Source organism: Euwallacea fornicatus, chromosome 24 (genome assembly GCF_040115645.1).
Source record: "Euwallacea fornicatus isolate EFF26 chromosome 24, ASM4011564v1, whole genome shotgun sequence".
Taxonomy (NCBI): Eukaryota; Metazoa; Arthropoda; class Insecta; order Coleoptera; family Curculionidae; genus Euwallacea; species Euwallacea fornicatus.
The window spans coordinates 926917-949010 of NC_089564.1; the positions used below are offsets into that span (position 1 = coordinate 926917).

At 33.5% G+C, this 22094-nt stretch overlaps 1 protein-coding gene across 8 annotated transcripts in view; it reads left to right on the top strand.

Annotated features, from left to right (window-relative positions):
- The first annotated feature begins 2183 nt into the window (after positions 1 to 2183).
- The window catches only part of gek (serine/threonine-protein kinase gek), a 30023-nt gene continuing 10112 nt past the window's right edge, over positions 2184 to 22094 (top strand). Inside the window, exons 1-19 of one of the 8 annotated variants that reach the window (XR_010733371.1) lie at positions 2184 to 2557; positions 8133 to 8430; positions 8500 to 8756; positions 8809 to 8972; positions 9038 to 9188; positions 11420 to 11474; positions 11567 to 11772; positions 11852 to 12060; positions 12157 to 12280; positions 12340 to 12490; positions 12619 to 12833; positions 13033 to 13181; positions 13337 to 13463; positions 13518 to 13631; positions 13740 to 13889; positions 14058 to 14268; positions 14958 to 15132; positions 15259 to 15362; positions 18510 to 18554. Coding sequence is in view for 7 of the 8 variants with exons in the window: in XM_066296267.1 (XP_066152364.1) it covers positions 8220 to 8430; positions 8500 to 8756; positions 8809 to 8972; positions 9038 to 9188; positions 11420 to 11474; positions 11567 to 11772; positions 11852 to 12060; positions 12157 to 12280; positions 12340 to 12490; positions 12619 to 12833; positions 13033 to 13181; positions 13337 to 13463; positions 13518 to 13631; positions 13740 to 13889; positions 14058 to 14268; positions 14958 to 15132; positions 15259 to 15362; positions 18510 to 18554 (2818 nt within the window). In the remaining variant the exon portion in view is untranslated. Of the gene's footprint in view, positions 2558 to 2696; positions 2751 to 3243; positions 3263 to 6750; positions 6865 to 8132; positions 8431 to 8499; positions 8757 to 8808; positions 8973 to 9037; positions 9189 to 11419; positions 11475 to 11566; positions 11773 to 11851; positions 12061 to 12156; positions 12281 to 12339; positions 12491 to 12618; positions 12834 to 13032; positions 13182 to 13336; positions 13464 to 13517; positions 13632 to 13739; positions 13890 to 14057; positions 14269 to 14957; positions 15133 to 15258; positions 15363 to 18509; positions 18555 to 22094 lie in introns of those variants that run through there. The other 7 variants (XM_066296267.1, XM_066296268.1, XM_066296270.1 and 4 more) reach the window with 7 other exon arrangements.

Genomic DNA, 22094 nt, shown 5'->3' on the forward strand with positions numbered 1-22094 from the left:
TTAAATTTTTTGCGTCTACTTAGGATACGTAGCACCCTGACTGATTTGGCTAAGATGGTCGCGGAACCTTATTATTTTCCTCAGCTCTCAAACACAACTACAATATACATTTAGTACACTGCCAGTAACAAAATGGAATATAAAGTAGGTGCCATAGAGTTACTAATCTGCTGTAAGAGATCTTGCCAGAATTTAGATTAACAGTTGATTTAATATTTAATGATATTGTAAATATTATTTTTATTTTTATTGATTAATTAATGCTACAAATATGAAAATCTCGATCTTTCCCAGATAATTTTTTAGGTGAATTTAAAAAAAAAGAGATTCAAAAAGATCGTTTTCCTTCTACGTTTATGGAAAACATTAATTTCCATTTTTAACTAATTTCCAGTATTAATGAATGATATGTGGCTACATGAAATTTGTCATACACTCATTTCTACATGTATCCTACTTTGTTTTTAAAGAATCATTTTATAAATAATTAATCAGGCTAGCAGAATACCTCTTCCTGCTCAAAACATTTTATCCTTAAGAAACTTAAAAATACGTTATTTTGACGTAACTATTAGGTGTGTTTGTTACAATAATTATTATTTATAATGTTACTATTGACTGCTTTTTACTGCAGTGTGTAACATTTTAAGGCAAGTTTCTTTTTTTAGTTAATTTAATGTAAACATACTCCACTCGCCATAGATTTTATCTAAAATTAATTACATATATTTATAATTTATGTGTAAATACTTTAAATTATTTTTGTATTGTATATAATATGTACCTACTAATATAATTGTATTTAATATAATGAAACTGTGCCTTTACAAATATCGTTTTAAAGTTTTTTAATTCAATCAAATAAAATTGTTCCAGGGAATCGCTAAAAAATCCTCAACAAAGTAGAAGGTAGGTCCTGCTTTCTCAAGTAATATAATATTTTTAAATATCCAGGAGGATTGCTGCTTGAACTACTTGAAGTCTACATAGCTCCGAGAAAGAACATTTCTCATCCACGAAAAAATTTATAGTACGACATATTGTTAATACGTGCGCTGTGAATTCATAGTAGTGAAGGGAATATCACAACTCACACTCCCATTTTGAATCGTGAACGCCTTCGAGATTTCATTGCATAATCTTTAGCCCTTTTTGAATAAATTTAATATTTTACATTTTTTAAATTAAGTTTAATCCCCTGCATTTGCTAAAGGAAGCCTTATTGGACGTTGGTTTATATAGCAAATTGACGTTCTATTTGGTTGTTCAATACGCTATTAAACTTGTGCGAGTTAAAACGGTAACACCCTGCATACTTTATAGGAAAACTGACTAATCTGAATTTACTCAATTTATTTGGCGCCTTTGCTGTTTTTTCCCATCTAAATTTATAATTTTTTTTATTGAGACACGTTGTATGATGATAAAGAATTTGATGGTATCTTTAGTAATGCGACTATTTTCATACAAAGATCTATGAGTAATTTAATTACATGATTTAAAAAAATTATATCATTTATATGGAAAAAATGAGGCAATTAGGCAAAATGGTTTAAGGAAAATTGAATTTCTCTGCCTTTCATAGAGTTAAGATTACATTGCTATATTTTAGGCAAACATCTGCTTCAAAACGATGTGCAATTACCAATTAGCATTTATATACATCTTTCTACAAAAGTTACTATTTTCTTGAATATTACGTCGGATAAGTCCCACAAACGGTGCGTCATAGACCATTCAAATCGTCTATTAAAGGGCTATAATATACAAAGTTAATTAAAAATAATAAACATTTTTGAAAAAATTAAAAACATTAATGTCATTAAAATTAATACATTTTTTAAAGTTAGTCTATAGGAGAACGAATATGAAGGGAACGAGATCTATCTAAGAAGCATCGTTTTGAGTATTAAGAAAAATAACGATATAAAAAAATTATTATTTAAATCCATTACTCTAAAAAAGTTTTCTGGAAAAAATTTCCAAAAACGATTATTCTAATCTGGGACACCCTGTAGAAATGAAAGATGTGGTCTACAATTTATGTACGGGTGATTCGAATCGTTTGAGTAACATAATTGAAAACACCTACAAATTCTCGATTTTTTGTTGCAGAACTCTGTAATCGTCAATCAATAGCTTGCTATTAGTATGTAAGTATAGAGGGCAAGAGTTGTTAATAAAAATAAATGAAACTCCAATCCCCAATCCAATTCAAATTTTAGGAATTCCTTTCAAAATATTGTGAATTTTCCAAAAGGTTCGTTTAATTTCTGATAAATATTTATTTCTTAATGGCCGAGGCCAAGTCGTTCTAAAGTTTATTGGCGTTAATGGAAATTTGGCCACGTTCCAAAGGCTGAAATAAAAAATCCTGACACTTCTCCTCGGTGGGGGAGTACGAGAAAAATGGCCGCCGAAAGTTTTCTAGGAAATGTAGTTGGAATGGAAAGTTTACGGTGGAAATAATGAACTTTTAATCGATTTGCGAAAGGTGCTTAAATCTTTTGTGTTTACCGTTGTTTACGAGCCCTTATGCTGTACGTCTTGAGAACAGGTTTGTCTATTTTCAGTACCGTAAGTTATATTTAGGTTAAACTAAACTTCGTCATTTCCCGAATTCGCAATTTTTCCCTTCGTTTTCCTTAGGAAATCCTTGATAAAATGTTGTAAAACTCGTAGTGTAGGAAGTGTGGTGTTGTTGCCGATAAACATTGCAAACCGATAAACACGTCTGATAGTTAAATAAGGTAAAAATATGTGTTTCTTGGAAAGTGTTGCTGCTGAAATAGCATTTTTTCTCACGTTTATAGGTGATTGTGATACTGCATGTGTAGAATTCCACAGTAATTTTAGATCTCCTCTTAATACTTGGAAAACCATTGCCATATCACAGTCACAGTATTAATTACATGTTTAATCTTATAATCAGTAGATTACACATGCATTTTATATTAACAAACTACAATGGGTAATGTTTATCTTATTATTTTTCTTTTTTGGAGGGTCTCAATAATCTTCATTTCAGCTAAAAGTGCTAGTTATTGTTTATTTACTTTTAAGGGGAAACCTATTCAAATTATTGTGATTAGAAATATAGGTAAACATTTGATATTATTAATCATTAATGAATTCTAATATGTATTCATCAATTGGGAGAAAACATTTTCTGATTTCTTAAAAAATCTGATTTCCTAAGTTTCTTGATGTTTTTCAATAATTTTAGTGGGTTTTTTTGACAAAACATACAGTAATTTCATAGGTGAGACATCCTTCATTTAATATTAATAAATATTTAGGGCAGTTTAATGCTACTCAAACTGAATTAAATTATTCAGTATTAAGAGTGCTTTCCCCACATTTCAGCTATAAATAAGACAGCTGTAAGTAAATTTTGACATACAAGTCATGTCTGCTAATATTGTTACACCATTTTTGAGTAGAAACATTTTGATAAGCTCCCATCGTGCAGAAATTAAGTTATAAATGAGAGTTTCAAAATACAGACACACCTGACTATTTCATTAGTATGCAAACACTGAGGTAAATACTGGGCCAATTTGATTTTTAAATTTAAAAGCATTTGACACTATACTTACAGATTGAACCCTGTTAAAATAAAGAACTCGAAACTTTGAATTAGTGCACATTAATTATATTAGCTCTTCAATTTTGGCTTTTATGTGGCTCCAAAATATCTGTATAATAACTAATTTTAAAAGCAACAATTAAGGTATAATGGCCGCAATTAATTGGAAAATGTCTATTAATTTTAAAATTAAGAAGAAAATCAGACAACTTAATTCATAGTTAAAAAAAATGTTCAATTTAATTGAAAAATTACATATATTTTCTCAATATTTTTCAAATTCAATATAAAACACACTACTACTGAATAGAAACATGAAAAACATCAGTGATAAATGATTGATATTAATACATATGGTTCTTGAACGTGGAAAATTAGGGTAACTAATTTGAATATATGTATATTTTAATTGTCCACTTTAATGTATGGGTAATGTATCATTCAGCACATTTCATTATATCGTTCCTAAGGTTCGAAAAACGTTCTAATAGATTATAAAACAACCTTCAATTTCACGGGCGATTAAAGGGTGTGTTCGTGAAGAACTTTGAAAGCCATGTCCAAAACGTAAATATGTGAGAGTGTTTATGAAATTCCTTAAATAAAATTGAAAATCTGGATGTTTTATAGAAAATCTAGAAGAGGCATTGTAGAATCAACTTGGAATTTCAATACATTTATGTATACAGGATGTTTCATACTATTCTGCTAAAAATTTAGGGGGTGAATCTGTGGATGATTTTAAGAAAAATAATTCATATGAATGTAGATTCGTTTTTGCTTCTTCTTTGATGTACGAGATGATAATTTTAAAAAAATAGATTTTTCCCCAATAAGACTGTTTTAGCATTAAATCGTGATTTATGCAAATTGGAGAGCGTAGAATCGGTATAGAAACACATGTTTTAATGGAAATATTAATTGTTTTTGTTACAAAAAACCGCTAGTATATCATATTTTTTGTTTCAAATGTTCGTGGTCAACGGGGACGCCACGGGCGAACGTAAAAAACGTTATTTTTCCCTTAAAAAATGTGTCTATCCATTCATTTTACGTCCTTAAATTTTTATAAAAATACTTAGGGCCGAAACACACTTAAAAACTTAAAGAAAATTATTTTCACTCTGTATTTCGAGCAGGAAGCGAAAACGGAATCGTTTCCATGTTTCATTTTTGAGGGAAAAGGTCATTCCCAAATGATCTTTTCCCATAAAATCATCCATAGATTCACTCCCTGAATTTTTGTCATACTATTGAGAAACGTCCTGTATAATAAACAAATAACTAATTTATATGAGTTGTTTGTTTATTATACATCAACGTATCATCTAATAAGCATGCACATTTTAATGAATGATTTCAGCCTTAACGGCTGCCGTGAGTTAATCGTTTCTAGTTTGGGGTGTCTTAAGCGTGATTAAGAGTATGGAGAACGCGGACGGAAATTTTTTTTTTACAACCTTTGCAGAAAATAGAACTTTCCCACTTTATCTGAAGAAAGAAAATATAACTTTGGCTCCTTACAAAAGAACATACTTGCTCTTCTATCGAGCTAAAGTATTTTCCTCTCTGTACGTGTTCTATGACGCTCATTTAAAGACACCCGGTACACTGAACCGAATAGTTTTCGCGACTTTTCTGCTCCTGTTAAGTGGACAGGCCTTGCGAGGATCTCGCTTACGGTTGAAATCTCGGTTGAGATATGTTCGAGTTTTTGTTCACATTTGCCAATTTAACCGTTCAATAACTTACATAACAATAGGTATTTCATAAACAACCACATTACCGGCCCGCATCCCATAAGGTCGTCCGTATGTTAGCTCCGTAGAAGCTTATATCTTAAGGAATAAGTGGCATAACGCCGATTGAGTTGAATTAATTATCCATGCGAGATGTTAATGGGTGGGAAATGTTCATATCTGAATCGTCATTTTTTAACACCAAATAATTTGTGGATGATAGTCGGTCGACAGTTTGCAGGCAAAAATGTTGACATTAACCTCAGTCCAGCCATTCTAAACATGTATTCCCGTGCCAAATAGCTTATAGTGCGATTGATTATATTGGGCCTGTACTGTACCATTGGTTATTTGATTTTCAATTGCACGCGTGCACCGTCAGCACAGTTCAGAACTAGCTAGTCTAATAAGTCCAATTATCTATTTGTTATCATTGGTTCGATTAGCCTTAGTTCCTTCCAATGCGAGCTTATTAAAATCATATGTAGCGGCTTTGCAATGGGCACGAACCTCTCGCCTTCATTCCAGGAGAATGTGAATACATTTTTTGGCCAATTGAAGACGTTTTAAAGTTGGTCCAGTGTAAATGATGTTTTCGAGCTATTGAGTGATCTCGCCACGTTTTTCAATAGGAATTTGGTGCGGCAAAAATACATTTCCTCTTTTTATTGGAGGTGAGTTCGATGCTTTTTTTTGGGAAAAGTTAGAGGGGCGGGAGCGCAAGGAAAATTTGCGGAGAAAAACGTGCGCATAGACGTTTTACGTTGTGCTCTTTCGTGGTAAAATTTTCTTCATATACCAGGAAGTAGTACACGAGACACCCGAGCAAGCCCAATTCCGAAACGAATACACTGTTAAAATCCTCTCATTGCACTCGCGTTATCGTCCATTTGTTAAACTCTATTTAGCATATTGCACGAGTTCCATTGAAAAATCGAGCAGTCTTTATGATACCTATGAGAACAAAATAATTTCATATACTACACGGGAGAATTTCATCCTGACATTTCAATGCTAATTTTAATCATTGTTCTTTTTGTTTTTGTTCGAGAATTTGACCTCTTTAAGTATTAATCTCGAACGGATCGGCATTTGAAGCAGTTAGCTTTGTTGGCCCAATAATAAGCCGCATTAGTATTCATGTGCCGCATAGGATCTTGTGTGCTAGTGTTGTAATTGAAGTTTTCGGTGCTCGAGTCTTCTTTAGAGGACAATAACAGATGTTTCTGTATCTTACATCGGCAGTGTAAATGCAAACGATTGGTCCGGCGAACCGTATCCTTGGAAATCGTTCCCGATTAAACAATGCGTCTTTCCACCTGGACGTTTAGCAGTTCTACCGGTATTGGCGAAAATAATTAATTTATCGAAAAAAAAAGAAACAGGTGAGACCTGTAATTGTGTAGGACGGTTCACCAGAGCTATAAAGGTTATATCTAATCTGTCATTAATCATTTTTATAGACGAGTGTTTTGGTGTATTTGCATTGCAGCACGATATTAATATCGAAGGGAATCTATTCGCAGTAAAGATTAGGTAATAATTAATTGAAGAATTTTGTGAGTAAACATAGGAAATACAGGTTTCCGAGTATATGAGCACGTTCGAAAAATATTTGCCGAAGCAATAATTAGCGCTGGTAATTTGGAATGTATGAGTAGGTTTATTATTGTTTGCAGTAATTGAGGTGTGTAATGGAAATGCGGGAAGAGACTAATTCCTTCCATGCGTAGGTATTGCTCCGATTGGCTTGTAATGCTTGCGTTATGAGACAGAAACAATAGAACGATTATTCCCTTTAGGGCCCGGTTTTTCGAACCTCTTGGGGCTTTGCCAGCAGGATAACTCGCGTGAAAATTGAGACGTCCTATCGATTCCGTTCTAATTCTTCGACGATAGACAAATCTGTCTTTTCCGATATTTCTTGTTAACTGGATAAGTGAACACAATTGCAATTCGTCAAATAATAACACGATTTCAGTGGTAAACTATTTAATATCGCTTATAACAATTGTTTTGTTCTTATAGCTATACTAGTCTTAAACTGACTCATAACAGCGGTCGTACGACTAGAAATTTTCTTACATACAACCATCAACGTTATAGCAAATATACTAGGATATTCGACATATATAAAACGTGGCAGTAAATCACTCTCTTGAGTGCTCACGATAAACCCTCTTTTGTCTCTGCTTTTCACCTGTAGTAGTCGCACGCCCTCCGTAACGCTGCATTTCTCTTAAAGCAATTTGTCCCAAATAGACAAACCTTCATGATATCTGGTTGACTGATCCAGATTGACGCCCTTTTTCTTCATCTGGCAGTACGCTGGACCTTGTAGTTCACTTCATCGTTAATTTTCTTTACCACCATAAAAGAGCCTTCCCATTTATGGCTGAATTAGGGCGACGTCAGAGCAGGTCACATCTCGCCTTGGCTGGATCACTGGCGATTCTCAATTTATTCTTAACTTGCTCGTAGACAACGTTTGACTGCTCCTTTAAATCCTTCAGGAAGTTTTTCTGGTGTAACCGTGTAATTTTCTGATTCAACTGCAAAGCAAATTTACTGCATGATAGTTCCATTTTTTTCCAGCTGCAACTTTTCATTTCCAGCAAGAAAACGCACAGGTGGTTTTGCAATTTGTGATTGTTCTTTATTCGTTTTCTGCAACAATATTCCATAACTAACGTTGTGTGCATTTTGCGCAAATTAGAATTAAGTTCGTAAACATTCGTTTAATCAAGCCATGACATTTCGGTTAACTTAAGGCAAATATATATGAATTACCGTTTTGTTTCCAGATTTAACAATGTCCATAACAATCGTCTTCCCAATTTTGCCACCACTTCAAACTTGAACCATTTACTCCCCTACTGATCCGAAACACAATGGGCGACTTTGACGTATCTGAAACTGCGGGGGCGGTCGCAGAGCGGCGTCTTCGTCAACTGGAGACCCTTTACCTGAGCGGCCCTCTAGCCGCTCATGGACAGGCCCTCAGCGTCGAAACCCTCATAGATGTTATGCTAGTTCTCTATGATGAATGCTGCATATCGAGCCTCAGGAAAGAGAAGACTGTTTCGGATTTTTTAGAATATGGTAGGTGTGCTAGATCGGTTATTGAATAGTTTCAATTTTATTTTATTCAACCTAAATATCTGATTTCAGTAAAACCGGTGGCAAACGCAGCCAAAACTCTTCGTCTTACTCGGGATGATTTCGAGATTGTTAAGGTGATAGGGAGGGGTGCATTTGGGGAAGTATGCGTGGTGAAATTACGCGGGTCGGAAAAAGTATTCGCCATGAAAATACTTAACAAGTGGGAAATGTTGAAGAGGGCCGAAACGGCGTGCTTCAAAGAAGAGCGCGACGTTTTGGTTTTTGGGGATAGGCGATGGATCACACATTTGCATTACGCGTTTCAGGTTCGATTTTCAGATTAAGTCTCTTCTTATTTGCATAGTTTTTGTTTTGTAGGACGAATCAAATCTGTATCTTGTTATGGATTACTATTGCGGGGGCGATTTGTTAACATTATTGAGCAAATTCGAAGATCGTCTTCCAGAGGATATGGCGAGGTTTTATATCGCGGAAATGGTACTTGCCGTCGATTCGATACATAGACTGAAATATGTACATCGGTAAGTATTACGGACAACGTGTTATCAAGAGAACATGCACAACATTTTCTCACAATTTATTTTAGCGATATAAAACCAGACAACGTCCTCTTGGATGCTAATGGACATATTAGGTTAGCAGATTTCGGTAGTTGTTTGAAATTGAACGATGATGGCATGGTGCAATCAAATGTAGCTGTAGGAACCCCTGACTATATTTCACCCGAAATTCTGAGGGTAAGTACATTAATGTGTTCATTCGTCTTTCTGATTAGTTGTTTGTCTTAAAGAAAATCATTAAACAAATAATATTTGGCCGTGCAACAAAAATTAAAATACTAATTCATTTCATTTTTGATATTATTTTAACGATCTTCTGATAAGCGTCAGTAGTTAAAAGTGGCAATTTCAAGGTGTGATATATTTACGTCGTTAACCATTGTTTTAAGGCGACGTAACTCCTGTCAGATTACAGCGATTGAAATTCAATGGTCTTCCGTTCAAGTCATTTCCATGCTTTGTACGGTAAATGTGAACACTGTTTTAAGTGAGCGAGTTAAAAGCCATTTTCGGCTGTTGCTAAAAGCATTTGGAGATTTAAATACATTAAACGGCCTCAAAATCTCTTACTATTGTTTTAAGTATTTTATTATAAAAGGAACACACTTTTGTATTGTAAAAAGCACAAAAAACATGTAGTGATTTAAAATAAGAGGATTTAGGTATGGATTATACCGATAAAATTAAAATTTCATGTAAATGTAAGTCTGCAAAGGTTGTGTTACGAAGATACGGGGTCTCGCATTTAATTTTTTTTGTTGTTGCATTGTTCTTGGACTTATTCATGTAATGTATATATTTGTACTTAGAATAGTCTTTATTAGCTCCATTAGTACGTTTAGATTTTTCCTACCCTGCTTTTACCAACGGTACATTTCCAGAATATATGAATTTATGATATGAACAAGGTGTCTGAGACGTTTGAGCAGAATATCCTAAATATATACTTCCTGCTATTAATTGAATTACTTACTCGCTTTATTCTGTTCAAACCTGACAAATTTATAAATATTTTTATTCAACTAAGACAAGTAGTAGTGAATACAGCGCTATTGAGCTGTTGAAAATTTCGAATAAATTTTAAAAACATCTTAAAAAACACAGATTTTTTTTAATTTGGATTGAAACTTTTATATAGTTCGTTAATTTACGTAGTAGTTATTTTTTCAACATTGTCGTGATGTGACAGACTTAACAAATAATTGGATGTTGAAGGAATCACTTTTTTTGCCTTGAACCGTTGAAAATTGTTTCTTCCGTTAATGAATACCTTTAATTTATCGGTGCCCGTGCTTGTTTTTCTGGGCCTTCCTGGTTACAAAATATTAGCCTCATTTTCTTGATTTAAACGTACTTGTTTACACTTTACAATTTTACACAAATTTAAGTGTGCTTGTTGTACTTTCTAGATAATGAACGTTTGATGGTAAGGTTTGGAAAGCTTCGTCGCAATCTTGTAGGACGAAACATTATCATAAAAGCTGTGTTAACATTAATTTGTCAAGTATACCCATCGATATTTCATATAGAAAAATGGTTGGCCTGACCGGCTATTGATAACTAGTACATTAATATATAGATGATCGGTCTTGGTAACACCTATTATATGACATTGTTCAACCTATGTATTTTCGACAAAGTTTTAACGTTAAAGAATCTCTGCAACGTTTTCTAAAGTGACATATATTGATTCTACTTTTGAACCGTTGAAGAATTCTTCGGGATAGATTTTTCTAATTTCGAACTCCAATTTGTAATTATTTATCTTCCTTACAAGTCTTTCACTTGGTATTTGAAGCAAGAAAACAGTAGTTTTACCATTATTTCTAGGAATGTGTGCCTTGGGTGAATTTACTTTTTTTATGTTTACTATTCACCACCGTGTACAAGGTTTTTTTTTTATTATTAAGGGTTATAAACAGCGAAGGGATTCCTCCATTTTTAGATAAATCTCATGCCTCGTGCTCCTCCTTAAATCTTGTACACGTTACATGACGGATGCGGCGTAGCGAATTCTATAAAGTGGACTTTGAGATAAGAGTTATAATATGCTACTTTAAAATTGAAAAAACAAGTACGTACAGTACAAAATTACGTACAGTTCTTCGCATTAGTCGACTTCTTATAGGTGCTCTAACCACACTGCTATAGTGCATTTGGCAGATAGTATAAAAGAGTTTGAATTTTTTTATTTCCATACACTATATTCAACCATTTCTGAATTCTAATATAATTGACATTTTCTGAATTTTGAGATTACTCATTAGTGAAACTTCACTATTATCTTTGTTTATTGCTTATATACAGGTTTCATATATGGCGATCCAAAAATTTTAATAACTTGGCACATCATATTCATAAAATTAGTTTGTTTATGGTTAGCCATAATTTTTTTTCTTTATTTTAAGGCAATGGAAGATGGTCAGGGGAGATATGGACCTGAGTGTGATTGGTGGTCATTAGGTAAGACTTTTTGTGTTTCCCCATGCAGAAAGAATCACATTTATACTCGTATTCGTTCGAATTTCAAATCGACATTTTTACTTTTTTCGCAGGTGTATGTATGTATGAGATGCTGTTTGGCGAAACGCCATTTTATGCAGAAAGTCTAGTCGAAACTTACGGTAAGATAATGAATCACAAAAACTGCTTCGATTTCGCGATGGATGTGGACGTGTCCGACGCCGCGAAGGATCTCATCAAACGATTGATCTGCAGTCAGGAATTTAGGTTAGGTCAAAACGGGATAGATGATTTCAAAGTGAGTGGAAGCACCTTTAAATATTGGCACTTTAAATAAACAACAATGTTTTCATTAAATTATCATATTTGCGTTTCAGGGTCATCCGTGGTTTGAAGGGGTCGATTGGGAAGGAATCCGGGATAGTAATGCACCCTATGTCCCTGAAGTGTCCAGTCCCACGGACACGTCGAATTTCGATGTTGATGACGCAGATATTCGATTATCTGATGCTCTACCACCCACTGCCAATAGCGCCTTCACCGGTCTTCATTTGCCTTTTGTTGGGTTTACCTTTACTCAAGGAAGGTAAGTACCATTTATGACATAAACTTACCAAGAATTAATCATCGTGATCCAATATTATCCATTCTTAGTGTTTCGTATATTATTATTCTTTTCTAGTTATATCTGTGACTTGAGTAATTTATACTCATTTAATTCGTCTGCCACGACGACAATGACTGAAAAACAAAATCAAAGGAACGATATAATGTCACTAGGTCAAGCAACTAACCAGCAAAACCAGGTTAGTTTAATTTAATCTGGAATAATAACGAAACAGTTGTCACTAATGTTCTTCTGTAGCGACCTATAGAAAACGAAAAACAACGAACATCCCCTGATGGCACTAGAAAACTTCAAGATGAAATCAATATGTTGACAAAGCGAAATTGTGAATTGGAGTCGCAGCTGCGAAGCTTAGAGACCACGGATACTTTGGATGGAGGCGACAAAAGTAAGAAAAGATGAATAAATTTCTGCGTACTTTTTGTTAACTATTCCGAATGTCTTCGGTAAATTGGCGGCTTTAAGTTGAGTGTCTATGTCTAATTTTGTCTAATTTTGTTGTGATACTTTTTGTAGTGAGAGTTCGTGAATTGGAAAAGCTATTAAGAGCACTCAAACAAGAGAAAGATGAGGCAACGAAAGATAAACAGGACCTTCAAGAGAAATTGAAGTTCCAAGATAAAGAACTTAAAGATGCTGTGGCGCAAAAGAAATTGGCCATGTCGGAGTACGCAGAAGTTACCGATAAGCTTTCAGAATTGCGGGCGCAGAAGCAGAAAATTTCCCGACAGGTAAGTCCGATGGGTAAGACTTTCGAGTCTTTTCTGTTCTGTTCATTTTTTTAAAAAAGCTATCGATAGACAGTTCTGACAGAGGCACCATTGTCCTAAAACTTTAACCTAGATAATTATTCATTGGCGATTTAACTTATTTTAAATTTAATTTATGGTTATAGACCCCGATCTTACGAAATGACTAAACCGATTTCAGGTTCGGGACAAAGAAGAGGAATTAGAAACTGTGATGCAAAAAGTAGATGCATTGCGCAACGACATTAGGCGCGCCGAGAAACTCAGGAGGGAATTGGAGTCTAGAGTAGAAGAGGCACAGGCAGAAGCCACGAAAGAGCGAAAACTCAGGTTCGTTCATTTGAAAAAATAGAGTTTATTTATATCACTTAAATATTCTTCAAAGGACAACCATTTGCCGTTAAAAAAATTAATGCACAAAGAGATCTCTGTTATCGCTAATTAGTGTCATATCTTGTTTTATGATTTCTTTGCACATATTACAGGGAAAGGTCCGAGGAATACTGCAGGCAAATGCAAGCCGAATCGGACAGACTCAGAGTGCGATCCGAGCACAGCCCTAGGGACCAACAAGATACTCTAAGGTTGAAGGCTGAATTAGAAAAACTGGAGGTTTGTAGTCTATTTGTTTTGTGTGTGTTAACATCAAAAATCGTGTTTGATTAGGTGCAATATAACGAAAGCTTAACGCAGCAACAAACGCGGTATAACATGGAATTGACGTCTCTTCGGGAACAACTACAGGAAGCCGAATCGCATCGAGATCTGTTAGAAAGAGAGGTTTGTGGCTTTCTCTATTAATTCTGCTAAGCAATATCATTTTTTATCCATTTCGCGGTTATTGTTTTTGTTTATTTATTTATGATTTTGTATCGATCACACATATAGCTTCAATCATTGAAGGAGAAGTGGGAAAAATCGAAACTCGAGTCGATAGCGGACACGGAGCAGACGTTAGCGGAGCTGAATAGAAGGCATGAAAGAGATAAGCAGATATTAGGCGAGGAAAACAAGAAGTTGTCATCAAATGTTCAGTTTGTGAGTTTTTATTTTTTTTATTTCGTCTTTTCGTTCCTTATTGGAAATTTCAGCGTTTGAAGCGAACTCCAGAGCTTACAACTGAAATGGCGTCTCTTAATGTCCCTAACATTTGTTTTTTTTAAATTCCAATATCTGTACAAACTTCAATTATTTCTTTTTTTCTAGTTAAGTGAATCGGTGAGCAGGCTTCAATCCGAACGCGCTACGTTGGAATCAGAATATGAGGTCTTGCGATCCAAGCAAGATGCCTTGGGACAATGGGAGTCACAACTGACGGAAATCATCCAATGGGTTAGCGATGAAAAAGATGCTCGTGCGTATCTCCAGGCTTTGGCCACTAAAATGACTGAGGAGTTGGACTACTTGAAACATGCGGGTATGAAACATTTCTTAATATGTATGTGCTATTAAACTGAATCAGATGGCTCATTTTATCATTCTTGAGACAAGTGAGACACAAAAACATATCAGTAAAAGTAAAATCCACGAAAGTAAACTTATTTTGTTTGAAGTACTTGTTCATCTGCGTAATAAAGTGATAGAAAAGTAACGGTGAATTGTATGAAAATTACATCTTCATAGTGTGAAGTTTTCGTAGATTTAACAGCCACATTGAATCGAATTTATTGAAATATATTTTACCATGTGGAAATTTAGTTTAAAAAATTATTTGTCTAGTTCAGGTCTTTAACTCGCAATACTTATTGTTAATCGTACCTTTGACATTCATTTCGTCATTCCATTAGGGAATTTCATGACTAATTTGGTATCAACATTTGGAAGTATTAAATTTCAAGTTCAGACCTACCTGATATACATAATTTATATTTTAGGTTTTCACTCTTGTATTTTTCATTCTCACAACCAAAAATCTGATTAATTTACCGTACTAATTAACATCATTACAAAATTGTCTGGTTAGACACAAATGATCACATTATTTGGCATATTTTGTATGTACATGAATCACTTCTTATTCTTTATCAGTTTTGTTATCATTTGGCATTTATTTGCCATTACCACATTTACTAACTAAAGCTTATATATAATTATACATTTATATAGGTGTACCAAATAGCGTTGGTGGCCCCGACAAGAACTGGAGGAACAGGCGGTCCCAAAAACTCGACAAAATGGAGCTACTTAATTTGCAGAGTTCTTTGCAAAGCGAAATTCAAGCCAAACAAGCAATAAGTGAAGATCTTAGTAAAACGAGAGAAGCTCTTCTAGCGGCTCAAAAGTAAGAAGATTGCGTTTTATTTCAGTGCTTTTCGCTAACTACTAATTTACTTGCGTGTCTATATCGTTTATTTATTTATTTATTGTGTGTGAAATATTTGAAAAGCTTCAAGTGATATTTTACTAGGGACCTTCGCGAATATCGACAACGAAGCGAGGCCTTATCGCTTGAATTGAAACGAAAAGAGAAGCAAATGAAAGACCTTCAAAATAGACTGGACTCAGAAGGATGTAAGTACTTTTTTTTTAGTTTTATCTACTATCTTGTTTACTTTTACTTCCTCAATTTCTCTTTATTCTTTCTTTTACTTCTTTTTGTTTCAACAAATCACACAAAGACATTCGTTGAATTTGAAACATTGGGGTTGGTTTCATGATATTGTGTTGGATTTGGAGAGCTTGGATGACAGTAATCAATCAAGACTAAATCTTAAATTGTCTAATAATAAATAAATAAGAACTCATAAAAGAAATATTTTATGTAGGCATGTTTAAAAAAAAAAGTTATATTGAAACAAGTATTGCTTTATAATTCAAGATTTAAACAAGAAAATTTCCACACTGATCTACCAGCTCAGTTTCCACACACAATCCAAATCAACCCAGATGTATATTAGCACTCTGAGGCGGCCCTTGTGGTAATTATTTTTATTGTGTATGCACACGCAGTCGGTTCGTGGTTCAAGCAACTACCTTTGGTCATCGGTATCACCTCGTGCTTCTGGGGAATTATGTTGGTCTACCTGCGATTCTATGATTGACGTTTAACGAGAAAAGTAAAATTTAGCCTTGCTTTCGTTTCGCATTTTTTATGGTGACAAGTCCAGGCAAGGAGATCAGAGGCGCAGAATTGCTTCAATTTTGATAAAATGTTAAATAGTGCCATTTGTCTCTTTTGTTCGGAATTGTGTTTGGGAGACACTAACGTAAAGTGAGTCAAGTTGTGTACGTTTTTTTTAACGTGTGGAAGAGTAGGACACATATTTTTAGACTTTTATAAATGTTTTAAGGGAATCTCGCTCTTTTATAATGTCTGAAGAGAAAAAGCAAATCCTTCGATTTAAAAGGGGGAATGGTGAAACCAAATCCAATCTTTTAATACTATGAAAAGATTACGGGTATTTTTTTACTGTACACAGTTCGTTAAAAAAATTATGTGCAACATAGGTTTTGCGTGTTAAAATTTTTAGTCGCATTAAAGTTACGAAATTTGGTACTACTAAATTTACGCTAATAAATCAATTGAGTCAAAAAAAACTTGCAATGGTCTTATTAAAAAGCTATCACCCAAGTTGGTCGGTCTTTCTGCCTGAGGTACAAATTCTTAACTTTAGGTAACTAAACATTATTACAACTGAACTTATAACCTACATCTGGAAGTGTCCCACTATGGTAATCAGAGGAAAGAGGAAACGGGATTGTCTTGGTTGTCTTGTTAAACAAAGTGGTTTTAGTATAGTCGAGTGGTGTGGATTGTTCTTCCCTTTCTTCTGCAGTTGTAGCAGTCTTTCTATTATTTTTATCATGTGTGTGCGTTCGTTTAATAATTGATTGGGTGGTTTGGGCAGTGGGTGTTCAGGGTGTCTTATTTTCGTAATTAGTCTTGGTGCAATCTATTCTGTCGTTTGTATATATCGTTTACTTTTTTTCTGTTTCATTTGCTCTTAATATGTTTCTGTAGTCTAGAAATGGTCTACAAATGGATTTCTATATTTTTGTTGCAGTTTTAGTGCTGACCCCTTTGTACCCCGTCTTTGTATGTTAATGTTGGAAAAATTTTTATTCTTTTGGCGATTTCCATTCTAATGTTTCTTATATATGTTTAGTAAATTTTAATTGTCGATTGTTATTCCGAGGGACTTCACGTCATTCTTTGGTTACATTTTGCGTCTATCTGTTGTTATTGTACGTGAACCGGCTTTCATTTTGTGGTCTGAGGGTAAGAGTTTGTTTTTGAAGGCATTTAATGCTAACCTTCACATATAAAGCCATTCCAAATTAATGTTTTGCTAAATTTCAGAACTTTAATTCTAATAGAACAGGGTTTTTGACACGCAAAATTCTATGGTTCGCTTAAAAAAAACAACCTATGGAGTTAATATACAGAGTGTTTCTAAATATCGTCTACATCCGGAGGGGGTAATTCCTTAGGTTAAGTTGTGACTAAAAGTTCATATAAACATAGGTCCGCAAACTCTTTGTTACGTATGTAATATTGAAATTTTAGAAATTTGTCAGTTTTGTCCTTATAACTATTACAAGTTCTGAGATATTTAGCTAAATTTTCGAACAGAGTTTATTTTACAGCAATTACATCATTGGGTATGTTAAATGGTTTTGAAACATAGACAGTGATATTCTTTCAGGGGTCATGCCCGCTTTTCTTTTCTTGAAATTGTCACGGTGCATTGTAGATGGATTCTACAATACAAAATGTTTTTTTTTTTGTTTAGAAACTTTTTGGTCTCTTAAATTTTTTTCATATCTGCGTCCGTTATCGAGAAAAAAAACACCATTTTTTGTAATTCGCCAGATGAAATTAAAATGTATTACGGGTAAGCAATTGTTATAGGTAATTCTCTATTTTAAAGAATTTTGAAAGTTTAATTGAATCTACCTGTTAAAAATTAAAACCGAGATGACCCTAAATAATAACCTAAATAATAATATTAGTAACATTAACAAGGAAACTATATTACAACAAATGTTGAAGGTGACATCCAACACATGCGTCTACCCCTCTTCTCGTTGATACCCTTAGTCTTTCGAATACTTTCGTTGTGCTTCTTATGATTTCAAATGCATCTAATATTCGATATCATGACTTATCAACGGTACTTACTTTTAATTTTTTTAATTTGAACACTACGCAGATAGGTAACGAAGCATTTGCAGACCTATGTTTATACGAATTTTTAGTTATGAAATGAATTTAAGAATCACTCTCTTCCGTGTGTACAAGATATTTAGGAACACCCTGTATTTACTGGTTAAGATGTTCGCAATAACAAAATTTTTGTATAAATTTATTTTTCAGGATACTTGCTCAAAAAACGTCACACCTATACATTTTTAACGCGATACATGCCACAACACAACTCTACACTAATTACGTTGATATGTTTTTGATGGCTTTATTTGGATTTTTATGGATTTGTTTTTTCCCAGTTTTGTTGACAGATAAAGTTGTTAAAGTTTGTTTGAACTGAGAATAAATAATAGTTTAAATATTTCGTGGTTTCTTTTTGAAAAGTTACTACATTTATTTTTTATGAGAAGCTCTTAAGTTCGCCATTGCCTAATTGTTGAGTATATGTGAAAATCTGAGGCACGGTGATATTTTCGTGTTTCTCATGATATTTCCACAATTTCATGCAGCAAGCATAGGAATTTCGTCATTCATCAAACGTCACGTACCGAAGGGTTAGTTTTTCATTTATAGCTACGTTTGTGTTAGAGCCTGACTAAAATCATTTTGGTTTGAGGAAAGGACTAGACGTTGATTATTGTGGAAAGCAAATTCGACTCAGATCTAGTTGATTTCATAGTAGTTTAAATAATAATATATCCGAAAAAGTAGTAAATTTAAATGGTCATTTTAAAATTTCAATAAGTGCCCAAAGATTCGATGATCTTATGTACAAGGTGTTGAACTTAACATCGTGAATGTTGAAAATTACATATTTGCGGGAATAATCGAATTAAACTAATTTTTGGATCATCTACCCCCTATTTCATTTTGGCACTACAAAACGGAAATATTCTGTATAAGTAGAGACAAGATGCTAAGCGTTTAAGGCCCATTCTTTCCATTAAGAATTAGTTTCGCTTTCCTATATCTGACCCTCGAATATTTTGATATCCGTTAAAAGTACATTGATGTCAACATGACGTCATAGAATTTCTTCGGACTAACAGTGATACATGAGGGTCAAAGGTAGGAAAAAACTGTAAATTGTGCTATTTCAAGCTATGCCGCGTGATTGAGAGCATAGAGTGCATATGTGTTTCCCTGTATTTAGAATGCTTCTTGTGACTCATTAGAGATGGGAAAAAACTTTAAATATATAAGATCCTAAATTGCCAAAAAATATTATATTATGTAATTAGAGAACGTCACAAAGTTAGGAATAATAATATAAAGCCGGTAAAACAAAGTAGCGGAGGATGTTATAGGAATCACTTTTAAGGCTTGGACAGCAAGAAAATAAAACAAGAAATTATTCGAGTACAGTAGGTTCAGAAAGTTAAACAGAAAGGGGAGAGGCAAGAAGGAAGTACTACAAAAATATAATTAACCATACCAGAGGATTTAATCAAGTTTTATCAAAAGAAGCAGTTGAAAGAGTTAATAAAGAACCAGCGAAAAACGTGAAAATTGTAAAATAAGACTTTGAAGATAATTGGTAAAACTGCGGTATAGGCAGAATCAAGGAAGGTAGTGAATGGTAGCAACAGAAAATATTAAAATAGAATGAAAACGTCATATAAAAATGTTTCCAAGGACTTTTCGCTTTACATGTACAGTGCGTGAAAAGCTAATTTCTGAGAATGTATTTTAATTTATATTTCCGTAATGTGTTAAAATAAATTAATTAAATTTTGAACGGTGCGTTTTGAACTTTTTCTGCCCTTTGTGCACGAACATGTAAAATGGTCATATTTGTGCAGGGGTGTTTTATGTATACTTTTGTTGACAATTTTACAGAACTAATGGCAAATCTTAAGATTTTTACATAAAAAGGTACTCTCGGTGAAATTCGACATCTGCAATAGTTTTCACGAATTATGCATTGGTGGTTCGATAATAGCGTACATATGTGAACCGGATATCACCTAAACGTAGCTAATTCTATGGGATTTATCATTAATTTAGATAACTTTAAAATTAAAAAAAAATCACGCCTTCTAAATGCCCTCCATCGTCAGTGAAATTTTGAATTTTGAATTAAAAATTTTGCATCACCTTTGGTGCATTAAGGAATGAAATGGGAGCATTAAAACCAGGAAATAAAGCTAAACAGATATAAGCATTTTATCTTGTCCATTTTTTCGAAATATCAAAATTAACAGAATTATGGGATTTTACGATTTTATTTAAAAAACGTATGATTTATTTATTTCTGTGAAACAGATTGAAATATTTCAATGAAATTTAGTAGGTGTTCGTAGCTAAACGCATATTTTTCAGCAATAACATATGACTTTTTCAATAATAGCATATTTCACGTTTCACAAGTGGCACGTGTACCAACAGTCCTTGAATACTTTTGAACAAACCGATGGTTCTACGGAAAATGCAAATTATCATTGAATTTTTCAATTTAGTTCTGAAGACAATAGTAATGAAAATGCCTTTTTTACAAAAGTATACCACAACCCTTGTTCCAATTTGAAAATTTCGAAAGAGCAATCCTCAGAAATAGATTGATAAAGATTAAAAAACGAGTTGTTCACTGAAACATGTCCCTTTGACATCAATGCTGACGTATTTTGACTTTTTCTTAATAAAATAGGTAGTCAAAAAAATACTCACGTTGGACCTTTTCGCCCGAAGCGCCCTGTATTTTGAATCGTGGATTAATTAAATCGTAACTATTCCATATTAAACCATAAGAAACTCGCAAATGTTACACAAAAAGTGAAAAAAATTTAAAAATTGAGGGTAAATTGATGAGTTTAAATTTTAGGGATAAGTACGGCAGACACGTAGTTGAGGGTAAACACTTTAATGTTTCGATAATGATTGGATCAGAAAACAAACAGATCTATTTGGGTTCTCGGAAACTCAGAATTATAAAACGTCAGACTACGGTCTTCGTATTAAGTTAGAATATTTAAGTTAAGGTGAATCTAAAGATCAACATCTTCAAGTTTAAGTAGTTAAAATTCGTTAAGTTAATGTCTGGTTGTGGTGCATTAATGAACTTATTTAAATATTAAAAATTTTATCGTGTGATTATCATTCTAATGAAGATTGTTAAATATTATTAAATGAACTAAGTGTATTCTTAAAGTTTCATTAAAGATTCTTTCCATAGTACTAAATGTTTAGTCCTTTTTTTTTGCTTTAAGTGATCCCTTGTTAGTTACTGCTTGGAGTGCTAATATCTTTGTATTTGTTTAGATCTTTTATGCAGCTACATTGACTTAAATTAACCATTCAACTGAAGGGAAAATGAGCTCACAAAGCTGCGCGTTCAACTCCCCTTTTGTCTTTGCAACATTCTATGATAATACAGTGTCAAAAAACCCTTTGATTGTGTTGTTTCGACTATAGGTTGCCCTACAAGTTTGACTCAGTCTATAGTTATACTTTGTTAATCGTAAGTTACCGTTTGGGTAGGAAAGATTTTCTAATACAATTCTTATTACTTACCAAAAATTATGTAAATATAATGACTAAAAAAGTTGTAAATACCTTTAAAACCGGATTTGGGATAACCCTATGCTCTGTTCTCATAGTAATATTCCAAATGATTTCAGAGTTAACCATGAGAGGGGATACGCATGGAATTAAGTGACATGCGGTTAAATTTAGTGAAAAGCAAAGATATCTAATGAATTTAGATTATTGACCAAAGACAATTGCAAGTGTTTTGTCTTGTTTTTTGTTAATAGCTCTTGTGGTGTTACATCGTTTTAATGCATATCTTAATACAGTATTAATATCCATTCATCCCATTCGTATGTCTCATCAGCAACAATGAAATGTGTCTTTCATGTTAACTTTACAAGTTATGTCTTTGGGAAATTTAATTTTATGTAGTAGTAAACGTAGTGTTTCTTCTTTACCTACTCGTTGAAGTTCGCAATGAAAATAGTGCTAACTTTGTTCAGCTTCTTAGTAACTCGAACTGAACGTAGAAGTAAATCGTCACCTAGAACATGAGGTAATAACTTTGACCTTCGAAATATTCACGATATAAAATGTAACTTTGAATTTAACATGAAAGATTGCGA